The 12,014-nt window shown below is 34.7% G+C and overlaps 1 protein-coding gene across 1 annotated transcript in view; it reads left to right on the forward strand.

The window, feature by feature from the left end:
* The first annotated feature begins 6,411 nt into the window (after window positions 1-6,411).
* LOC137642232 (mucin-22-like) overlaps window positions 6,412-12,014 on the forward strand; it is a 7,995-nt gene continuing 2,392 nt past the window's right edge. Inside the window, exons 1-2 of the mRNA XM_068374764.1 lie at window positions 6,412-6,744; window positions 8,119-8,249. Coding sequence (XP_068230865.1) covers window positions 6,678-6,744; window positions 8,119-8,249 — 198 coding nt within the window. The 5' untranslated portion in view covers window positions 6,412-6,677. The remainder of the gene's footprint in view (window positions 6,745-8,118; window positions 8,250-12,014) is intronic.

The raw sequence follows: 12,014 nt of genomic DNA on the forward strand, positions 1-12,014 counted from the left end.
AATGCAAGGGGTGTTAGAGCTAAAAAGAGGTCAAAGAACTTCTAATGCAAGGGGTGGGGGAGCTAAAAAGAGGTCAAAGAAATTCTAATGCAAGGGGTGTGGGAGCTAAAAAGAGGTCAAAGAACTTCTAATGCAAGGGGTGTGAGAGCTAAAAAGAGGTCAAAGAACTTCTAATGCAAGGGGTGTGGGAGCTAAAAAGAGGTCAAAGAACTTCTAATGCAAGGGGTGTGGAGCTAAAAAGAGGTCAAAGTACCTCTAATGCAAGTGGTGGGGGAGCTAAAAAGGAGTCAAAGAACTTCTAATGCAAGGAGTGGGGGAGCTAAAAAGAGGTCAAAGTACTTCTAATGCAAGTGGTGGGGGAGCTAAAAAGAAGTCAAAGAACTTCTAATGCAAGGGGTGGGGGAGCTAAAAAGAGGTCAAAGAAATTCTAATGCAAGGGGTGTGGGAGCTAAAAAGAGGTAAAAGAACTTCTAATGCAAGGGGTGTGGGAGCTAAAAAGAGGTCAAAGAACTTCTAATGCAAGGGGTGGGGGAGCTAAAAAGAGGTCAAAGAACTTCTAATGCAAGGGGTGGGGAGCTAAAAAGAGGTCAAAGTACTTCTAATGCAAGTGGTGGGGGAACTAAAAAGAAGTCAAAGAACTTCTAATGCAAGGGGTGGGGGAGCTAAAAAGAGGTCAAAGAACTTCTAATGCAAGGGGTGGGGGATCTAAAAAGAGGTCAAAGAACTTCTAATGCAAGGGGTGTGGGAGCTAAAAAGAGGTCAAAGAACTTCTAATGCAAGGGGTGGGGGAGCTAAAAAGAGGTCAAAGAACATCTAATGCAAGGGGTGTGGAGCTAAAAAGAGGTAAAAAAAACTTCTAATGCAAGGGGTGGGGGAGCTAAAAAGAGGTCAAAGAAATTCTAATGCAAGGGGTGGGGGATCTAAAAAGAGGTCAAAGAACTTCTAATGCAAGGGGTGTGGGAGCTAAAAAGAGGTCAAAGAACTTCTAATGCAAGGGGTGTGGAGCTAAAAAGAGATCAATGAACTTCTAATGCAAGGGATGTGGGAGCTAAAATGAGGTCAAAGAACTTCTTATGCAAGGGGTGTGCGAGCTAAAAAGAGGTCAAAGAACTTCTAATGCAAGGAGTGTGGAGCTAAAAAGAGGTCAAAGAACTTCTAATGCTAGTGGTGTGCGAGCTAAAAAGAGGTCAAAGAACTTCTAATGCAAGGGGTGTTAGAGCTAAAAAGAGGTCAAAGAACTTCTAATGCAAGGGGTGGGGGAGCTAAAAAGAGGTCAAAGAAATTCTAATGCAAGGGGTGTGGGAGCTAAAAAGAGGTCAAAGAACTTCTAATGCAAGGGGTGTGGGAGCTAAAAAGAGGTCAAAGAACTTCTAATGCAAGGGGTGGGGGAGCTAAAAAGAGGTCAAAGAACTTCTAATGCAAGGGGTGGGGAGCTAAAAAGAGGTCAAAGTACTTCTAATGCAAGTGGTGGGGGAGCTAAAAAGAAGTCAAAGAACTTCTAATGCAAGGAGTGGGGGAGCTAAAAAGAGGTCAAAGTACTTCTAATGCAAGTGGTGGGGGAGCTAAAAAGAAGTCAAAGAACTTCTAATGCAATTGGTGGGGGAGCTAAAAAGAGGTCAAAGAAATTCTAATGCAAGGGGTGTGGGAGCTAAAAAGAGGTCAAAGAACTTCTAATGCAAGGGGTGTGGGAGCTAAAAAGAGGTCAAAGAACTTCTAATGCAAGGGGTGGGGGAGCTAAAAAGAGGTCAAAGAACTTCTAATGCAAGGGGTGGGGGATCTAAAAAGAGGTCAAAGAACTTCTAATGCAAGGAGTGTGGGAGCTAAAAAGAGGTCAAAGAACTTTTAATGTAAGGGGTGTGGAGCTAAAAAGAGGTCAAAGAACTTCTAATGCAAGGGGTGTGGGAGCTAAAAAGAGGTCAAAGCTTCTAATGCAAGGGGTGTGGAGCTAAAAAGAGGTAAAAGAACTTCTAATGCAAGGGGTGGGGGCGCTAAAAAGAGGTCAAAGAACTTCTAATACAAGGGGTGGGGGAGCTAAAATGAGGTCAAAGAACTTCTAATGCAAGGAGTGGGGGAGCTAAAAAGAGGTAAAAAAAACTTCTAATGCAAGGGGTGGGGGAGCTAAAAAGAGGTCAAAGAACTTTTAATGTAAGGGGTGTGGAGCTAAAAAGAGGTCAAAGAACTTCTAATGCAAAGGGTGTGAGAGCTAAAAAGAGGTCAAAGAACTTCTAATGCAAGGGGTGTGGGATATAAAAAGAGGTCAAAGAACTTCTAATGTAAGGGGTGTGGAGCTAAAAAGAGGTCAAAGAACTTCTAATGCAAGGGGTGTGGAGCTAAAAAGAGGTCAAAGAACTTCTAATGCAAGGGGTGTGGGATATAAAAAGAGGTCAAAGAACTTCTAATGTAAGGGGTGTGGAGCTAAAAAGAGGCCAAAGAACTTCTAATGCAAGGGGTGTGGGAGCTAAAAAGAGGTCAAAGAACTTCTAATGCAAGGGGTGTGGGAGCTAAAAAGAGGTCAAAGAACTTCTAATGCAAGGGGTGGGGAGCTAAAAAGAGGTCAAAGTACTTCTAATGCAAGTGGTGGGGGAGCTAAAAAGAAGTCAAAGAACTTCTAATGCAAGGAGTGGGGGAGCTAAAAAGAGGTCAAAGAAATTCTAATGCAAGGGGTGTGGGAGCTAAAAAGAGGTCAAAGAACTTCTAATGCAAGGGGAGTGGGATCTAAAAAGAGGTCAAAGAACTTCTAATGCAAGGGGTGGGGGAGCAAAAAAGAGGTCAAAGAACTTCTAATGCAATGGGTGGGGGATCTAAAAAGAGGTCAAAGAACTTCTAATGCAAGGGGTGTGGGAGCTAAAAAGAGGTCAAAGAACTTCTAATGCAAGGGGTGTGGGATCTAAAAAGAGGTCAAAGAACTTCTAATGCAAGGGGTGTGGAGCTAAAAAGAGGTCAAAGAACTTCTAATGCAAGGAGTGGGGGAGCTAAAAAGAGGCCAAAGAAATTCTAATTCAAGGGGGGGGGGGATCTAAAAAGAGGTCAAAGAACTTCTAATGCAAGGGGTGTGCGAGCTAAAAAGAGGTCAAACAACTTCTAATGCTAGAGGTGTGGGAGCTAAAAAGAGGTCAATGAACTTCTAATGCAAGGGGTGTGGGAGCTAAAAAGAGGTCAAAGAACTTCTAATGCAAGGGGTGGGGGAGCTAAAAAGAGGTCAAATAACTTCTAATGGAAGGGGTGGGGGATAGATGTCGCCAGTGAGGCTTTGGGGAAGGCGCGGCAGCGTCTGTGTTCTTTCTGATGCGTAAAATTAATTGAATACAAGTAAAAACAGGGCATTAAATACGTATCATAAATACTAAACTCTTTCTTATTATGACAGCACAAATGAAATCTTACAAGTTCCAACATGTAACTAAGCGCTCCCGAAAAACGAGTCAACCTTTTACTTCTGCTTGGAGGATATCCTCGCAAGTAAAAGGTAATCATTATGAATATGGAAAGAAAGATTTGCTTATACTTCTACCTTTTGCTTCAGAGAATTACCTTGTACTTCTACCTTATGCTTACAAGGATATCCTTCATTTTTATGAATACCTCCCATTTTATTTTAATTGCTCATTGATTTTCATATAGTTTACTTATTTCTTTTCCTCACTGGGATATTTTTCCCTGTTAGAGCCCTTGGTCGTTTACAGCATCCTGCTTATCCAACTAGTGTTGTAGCGTAGGTAATAATAATAATAATAATAATAATAATAATAATAATAATAATAATAATAGTGGTAGTAGTAATAATAGTAACAACAACAACAACAACAATAATAATAATAATAATAATAATAGTGGTAGTAGTAATAATAATAACAACAGTAACAACAACAACAACAACAACAATAATAATAATAATAATAATAATAATAATAATAATAATAATAATGATAATTATAATAATAATAATAATAATAATAATAATAATAATTATAACAATAATGATAATAATAACAACAACAATAATAATAATAATAATAATAATAATAATAATATTAATAATAATAACAACAACAACAACAACAACAATAATAATAATAATAATAATAATAATAATAATAATAATAATTATAATAATAATAATAATGAAAGAAAAGGCAAAAGTATTAGATGGAAGTACATACCTACAAAGGATAGCCAAAATTATGAAAATTGTTATTCAGCGCAAGGAGCTACTCAAACGACTGTGCCAGAGTTTAAAGGTTTAAGGTTTAAAGGTCGCTTATGAATGGCAGAGGCAAGGGACAGTGACATTGCCCTAGCAAGCAGGACAATGCCCTAGAGACTGAACATATATTATATGATCAGCGCCCAAGCCTCCTCTCCACCCAAGCTAGGACCAGGGAGGGCCAGGCAGTGGCTGCTGATGACTCAGCAGATAGACCTATAGGCTCCCCCAAACCCCCCAACCTTAGCTCACAAGGATGGTAAGGTTGCAGACGCTAATGGCACTAACGAGTTTGAGCGGGACTCGAACTCCCGACTGGCGATCACCAGGCAGAGACGTTACCAATCAGGCCACAACAACCCTTGAAAAGAGACAGAATAAAGAAGTTTAAACAATTCCTCATAAAGAGGTTAAAAAAGAACTTGGAAGGCTTTCTCAATAGGCATATTTTTTTTTTTGTGCAGTTGATCAAGAGAGCGGATGATTCTGTTCCAATCAAGAATACACTTAGAGTTTTAATTCAAATGTACATAGCTAATGATGCATTTTTAATTGAGTGATCTCATTGTTAATGGAGTGATTTGGGTAAGTAGGGTCTAATGTCCTTGACATACTTACAATCATAATTTGAGTTATGTTGAAATTCACCACCCATTTGCACCAAACACAAAATTTAGCTAGATCTCTGATATAGAGATTCCGCAACAATCATTACTATTATTATTATTATTATTATTATTATTATTATTATTATTATTATTAGTTATTGCCTCATAGCCATCTTGCTTCATTCTAATTGACGCTCAAAGTTAACCTGACATCAATTCATCAAAACAAGTAATAATAATAATAATAATAATAATAATAATAATAATAATAATAATAATAATCTTATATCGTTACTAATAAAAGGAGCCACCTATATATAATGTCTCAGTGGTGCAAATCCGGGGGAAATTTCATTCTGAAATAACGAATTCTTATCTTATCTACGTATCATTCTTGATCAACTGATTCATTGAGTAAGGATCGTTTAGTGTCATAAAGTTCAAGGTCAGCTAAGCCCTACCAGAGAGCGAACATTATTATTATTATTATTATTATTATTATTATTATTATTATTATTATTATTACTTGCTAAGCTACAACCCTAGTTGGAAAAGCAGGATATGCTATAAGCCCATGGGCTCCAACAGGGAAATTAGCTCAGTGAGGAAAGGAAACAAGGAAAAATTGAATATCTTAAGAACAGTAACATCAAAATAAACATTTCCCATATGAACTATAAAAACTTTAACAGAACAAGAGGAAGAGGTTTAAGATAGAATTTGGACGGACGTTACAAATAAAGAATTATATGAAACATTGATTACTTTATAATAATATTAAATATCCCACCGGTTTATTGCTATTGACGAAGGTTTTTTATATCTAGGCCAAGAAATTGTCTACTTGTTTCCTATGTAAACAGAAGCCCTCTTGGCAAAAAAATAAATAAAAAAATAAAAAATCCCTGCCAATATTTTCTTAATGGTAAGGACAACATCGGCTTCATGGTGCTCTAAAGCAGATGTTAAATGAATATATCATAATATTGAGCAGGATGTTGAACTTATTGTCTTAGTTTTGTTTTATTAAGATGCGTCGGAGCAAGGTTGGTGTTAGCGCGGGTCTTTACTCGTATGAACCGTCCGGAAAAGCGAAATCTGCTGGGTGTGTGTTATCGGTCTAGGATAAAGATATTTCAGGCGACGTGTGGCTGAATTCTTTTTAAAGCAACAGGAAAGCCTCTCTGCGACGTTGTAAAGATAAGACACTAGGGAACATGCTTCTGAAATAGATTTGAGAGAGAGAGAGAGAGAGAGAGAGAGAGAGAGAGAGAGAGAGAGAGAGAGAGAGAGAGAGAGAGAGAGAGCTTATTCGTTGTAAGACTGTTCAGGGAACGAAACCGTTGTAAAATTGTGATTTGGAAAATCCTTTTCCTTTTTTACGTGCATTAGACGTTTAGGCCAACAGAGGGCTGCAAAATTGTACAGTGACGGAAGTGCAAAAAAAAAAAAAAAAAAAAAAAAAAAAAAAAAAAAAAAAAACACCGGACATTGTGCTGAATCCTCCCTTCTTTGCACCATGGACTGTGAACTTATCTTCAAAACAAAGGATCCTTAGTGCCCTTGAATTCCTGTAAATATAAACTAGATGATTAATGAAGCTAGCAGTTACTTGTGACCGCGGTCTAGGCTTGTGACAGAGCAGCTAATCGACTACTGCCACAGGATGTCGTATATCCGATGACGCCATGATGATGTTGTTCTTGATAGCAAGTATTTCGTCTTCTCATTTTATATCTCTCTCGGGAAGGACGAGCACGAGACGTATCTCTTAGATGGTTTCAGCTATTGTCAAGGAATATACTGCAGCGTGAGAGGATAGGGAAAGAAAAGAAGAGAGAGAGATATAAAAACAAGTGTTACAAATGCATGTGAGAGATTACTGGAAACTTACCAGATTGCTGGTGGTTTGTGTTATCATAAAGGGAACATGTAAGTACTGATATCATTAAGTTACAAATTTCCAAACAAGAATATCTCGAGTTCTTTCAGCGTCTGGACAGAATATTTGAAAGCAAGTGTTAAGATTCTTTTTCTAAGGCTTATTTTTCTAGTCTTCTAGAGCTTCATCGTCTTAGTTTACAAAACATTGGAGTAGAGTTCTCTTGCTTGAGGGTACCCTCGGGCACACTATTCTATCTTATTTCTCTTCCTCTTGTTTTATGTTTTTATAGTTTACATAGAAAATATTTATTTTAATGTTGTCACTGTTCTTAAAGTATTTTATTTTTCCTTGTTTGCTTGCCTCACTGGGCTATTTTCTCTGTTGGGGCCCCTGGGCTTATGGCATCCTGCTTTTTCAACTAGGGCTGTAGCTTAGCAAGTAATAATAATAATAAGGTAAGGGTCGCAAGAGCCTACTCACTTGCGTTGTCGATATAGCAGACTTTTACTCATAAACATGTGATTGTGCGAATTTGAAGAAAACAAGCAAAAAAAAAATAAAAAAATAAATAAAGCCGCAAAAAGTCTCAAGTTACCCGTAACATAAGAAGTCACAAAATAATATGAGTATTTAGAAATCCTGATAAAAGAAAATTAACGGATTTCCCACTACACGGTATAATAGTTAAGAAAAAAAGTTCGTTCGTTACTTTGTTAGATTGTCCGGTCAATTTCCGGATATGGGCTCTTGCAAATATTGCAACCCATAAGTGTCATTTAAATTGTAATGGTGGTGCTTTTCTTATCTTTCACCATTTGATTGAGATCTCAGAGTTAGGGCAACCAAGAGGATAGCGTCTTTGACTTATGGTTCGTAGGTCGTAAGTTCGAGCCCTGTTTTCAGTTCGAAAAAGTTTCCATTCGTAATCACAACTTCCCTGTCCTTGTGAGCTAGGGATGGGGTTTTGGGGAAGCCTATATGTTCATCTGCTGAGTCATTAACAGCCCTTACCTGGCCGTCTCTGCTCCTACCTTGGGTGGAAAAGGGGCTTGGGTGCTGATCATATGTATATATGGTCAGTCTCTAGGTCATTGTCGCTGTCCTTTGCCTCTGCCAATCAGAATCGACCTTTGAACCATTAAAGGGAATTCCAAGGTCATTTTAAATGAATGAGCTGAATATGGAAGGTATTTGAGTAAGCTTTTATAAGGTAATGATTTCTTGCATTTTCTGTTGCTTACTTGAGGATGAGACATTCAAGACAGATTTACTTGTGGTGATCTAGCGTTTTAAGAACCAGCATACAAAAGTATTACTGTTTTTACTGACGAGTACTTGAACAATAGCTTTGACCATACATTGCCATTATCCTTAATATATCTGGTTTATCCTTCAGTGATTAATAATTTTCTATTTTTTAGCATGCGATGGGAATTTCACAGACAAGGACCTTCATGTCACCACTCAAAAAGGGCTTCAAAATGAAGAGGTGGAGCTTGGAGCTGAAGTGGACATCGGCCTAGCTGGAACGCTTCCAAGGACAAGATTCCCGGTTAGTTGGAGAAACGTTATATATATATATATATATATATATATATATATATATATATATATATATATATATATATACATATATATATATGTATATATATATGTGTGTGTGTGTATGTGTATGTGTGTGAGTGTGTATATATATTATAAATATATATATATATATATATATATATATATATATATATATATATATATATATATATATTTCTATCCTTCAATATATACTGCATAGGCAGCTATGCAAATATATATGTATATATATATATATATACATATATATATATATATATATATATATGTGTGTGTGTGTGTGTGTGTGTGTGTGTGTATAATTTCATATAGATAGATAGATACTCACATGTGTGAGTGCATGCAAGTATGTGGGTTATACAATAAAAATATTGGAAGACGGGAACCTGAATATTTTTTCATACTTATCTATGATGAGTATCAAAAGTTCATGAGCCAAGTCGAAATATTTTCACAAATCATAATTTTGGAATATATGTATGTATCTAAATTTGTATCAAGTTAAACTTAATTGGATTTAGTACTTTCGGTATTTTCGTCCGATTGACATTGTCAGTCTCCAATAAAACATAAATACAGTAGCATCTGTTTATACAGAACGTAACCCGGATTTAAGAAAAGAGGATAAGTAAGGATTAATGACGAACATGTAATTTTAATTTAAACTTTTATCTTTTGTCTAATTCCATGCTGTTACTGTTCTTAAAATATTTTATTTTGATCGTCTATTCTTCTCTTGTAGTTTATTTATTTCTTTGTTTGTTTCCTTTCCTCACTGGGCTATTTTTCCCTGTTGAAGTCCTTGGGGTTACAGCATCTTGCTTTTCCAACTATCCAACTAGGGTTATAGCCCAGATTGTAATAACAATAATAACAATAATAATAATAATGATAATAATAACAATAATAGTAATAATAATGATAATAATAATGATAATAATGATAATAATAATAATAACAATAATAATAATAATAATAATAATAATAATACAAGTGATTGAAATTTTATTCTGGAATGTTTCTCTAGGTAAAGTCATTCACGTGAATTGCTCTCTCAGTTTTTTTTTTTTTTTTTTTAACAATTAATCCTGTAGCCTGTTTTGATTCAATAGATGATATTGTTGTTATTATCAAATAAGCTACAACCCTAGTTGGAAAAGCAGTTGATCTTTACTAAATATGAACGTAATTTCGAGCCACAAATTAGTCAGTTTGGACGTTGCCTTAATTTTTACCAAATGTTAGCGAAATAACTGATAAGATACAGAGCAAAATATTAACTGGAAAGAAATTATTTTCACACACCAAGGCCCGCCTGAACAGACTTTTAGTGTCTGATGGAGGGCGAGAAATAAACCCGTTAAAGTAAGTAAAAAAAAGTAAAGTGCCAGTTGATGATTTATTGGCTGATACGTTAGATTCTTACGAGTTACTATTAATTGATGTAATACTAATATTAGCGTATTTAAAATGGCAAGTTTAGTTTTAAATGAAATTTCTTTGATCAAGTGTTTGCCATGACTTTGAGTGATCGTCTTCTCGGAGGTTTTAAGATGAGATTAATTACTTACTTTTATTTCTATCTTTATGTTGATGATATTCTCTGAATTATAAAGGCTAATTTTATTCTTGAGAGTATTCTGGATATTATCATCTCATTCTATCAATCCTTAAAATTTACCCTAGAAAGAAAGAGAATATCAGCATCCCATTCTTCTCAGACATTTTGATTATTAAAAAAAAAAAAAATAAAGATTCCCATATCCAGCACTATTAAAAATTTGCATTAAAATAATGGTAAATGTTTGGCAACATTTATTCCAGGATTTTTACTCTTTTAAAAATGGATATATTGACGGAAAGGAGTAATATTACGGTCAACAACCAGTAAAAATTAATAAAAAGTAAGGTAAAATTACGGTCACCCGTATTTTACTGAAATACGGCTGAGAACAGTGTATTTTTACGGAGAATATCCGATTAAAATTACGGTTTTTATTTTAACAGTGAGATATACACATTTCGGTGCTATTATAGTATGCTATCTACCGTCGAGTTTCTACTATAGTATGGTATCTACCACAAAGTATGTTATCTACAGTCAATGTTAATCCTCCTGTTTGATGAGGATTATCAAACATTACTTACCACCAGTATGTATCCTCATTGGACTTTAATGATAGTTTAATATTTATTGGCAGGACAACATAGGTGCATAATTATAAGCAGTTTGTAGGTTAGGTTAGGTTAGGTTAGGTTATCAAGTCGGTAATGATCCTCCTTATTAGAGGCGGATTAGCAATTAGACCGTATCCTTAGGGGCTGATGGTAGGTATCATACTATAGTCAGAAAGGGGTGGTAGATAGCAAAATTGGCGGTAGATAGCATACTATAATAGCACCCGCATTTCTTCTTCCACTATTCCAAGAATATAAAAGTTTTTGTATTTTCTTCTATGTACCCGAGGACACAAAGAATATGTAAAGTCGAGTTGACCAAAAATGGAAAGATTCGTCAATATTCTTTGCTATCCTAAATATTCTTTAGAAAATTGCATGACAAAAAATAAATCATTTTTAAATTTTCACTTTGATAAAAGCGAGTATTTGAATAATGCACTATGTCTATGATTCATGAATGTTATATACCTGCATTACATCTTTTGAGAAAAATTAAATATGAGTTGGATTTACATATAAATGTGCATTGAAAATGTTGATAAAAAATAACCCATAAATTTATAATAGAATCGTATATGATATCAAATGCTCATCATGTAATATATTTCATGACATACTTCTAAAGGTATACATGTAAGAACACTGTTAAAAATTTGCATTAAAAAACAGGTAAATGCCTGGTAACATTTATTCCAAGATTTTTGCCGTTTCAAAAACGGATATAATGACGTAAAGGAGTGATATTGCGGCCACCAAGCCATAAAAGATGATAGCAAAGCAAGGTAAAATTACGGTCGCATGTATTTTTTCTGAAATACGGCTGAAAATAGTATATTTTTTACGGAAAATTTCCGATTAAAATTTAGGTTTTTATTTATTTATTTATTTTTTATTTATTTTTTTTACAGTGGAGTATAAGATATCAAATGCTCCATCTCTAAAGGTATATATATATATATATATATATATATATATATATATATATATATATATATATATATATATACCAACCAAACAGCAGAAGTATCAAAATGGCCCCATAAAAATTATTCAACTTATCGTTGGATAAAACAGACCACAGATTACTTGGTCAAAAGCCAACTCAGCATTTTATGTTAATCCTACTAAAAAAAAATGTTAATTTGCCTCTATTAAAGACTAAACACTAAATCTAATCTATGACCTGATTTCAATGGATCATGTATTACCCTCTTCTTAAAAACAACTTATCTGAGGTCATCAAGAAGCATACCTCGTTAGGATCCCTTGTTCTTTGTAATTGTCGCGTTTTGTATGTTTTTAATTGTGAATCTGACTGTATCAATAAGACAACAAGACTAATTTTCATTAAATTTTTAATCTTTAATTTGTTGGTTTCATATGAATATTATGTCTATAACGTATATATATATATATATATATATATATATATATTTATATATATGATGTGTATATACATGTATATATATATGATGTGTATATACATATATATATATATATATATATATATATATGTATGTATATTTACTCTGTATATATAATTATATATATA

This window comes from Palaemon carinicauda, chromosome 6 (assembly GCF_036898095.1).
Source record: "Palaemon carinicauda isolate YSFRI2023 chromosome 6, ASM3689809v2, whole genome shotgun sequence".
NCBI classification, from domain to species: domain Eukaryota; kingdom Metazoa; phylum Arthropoda; class Malacostraca; order Decapoda; family Palaemonidae; genus Palaemon; species Palaemon carinicauda.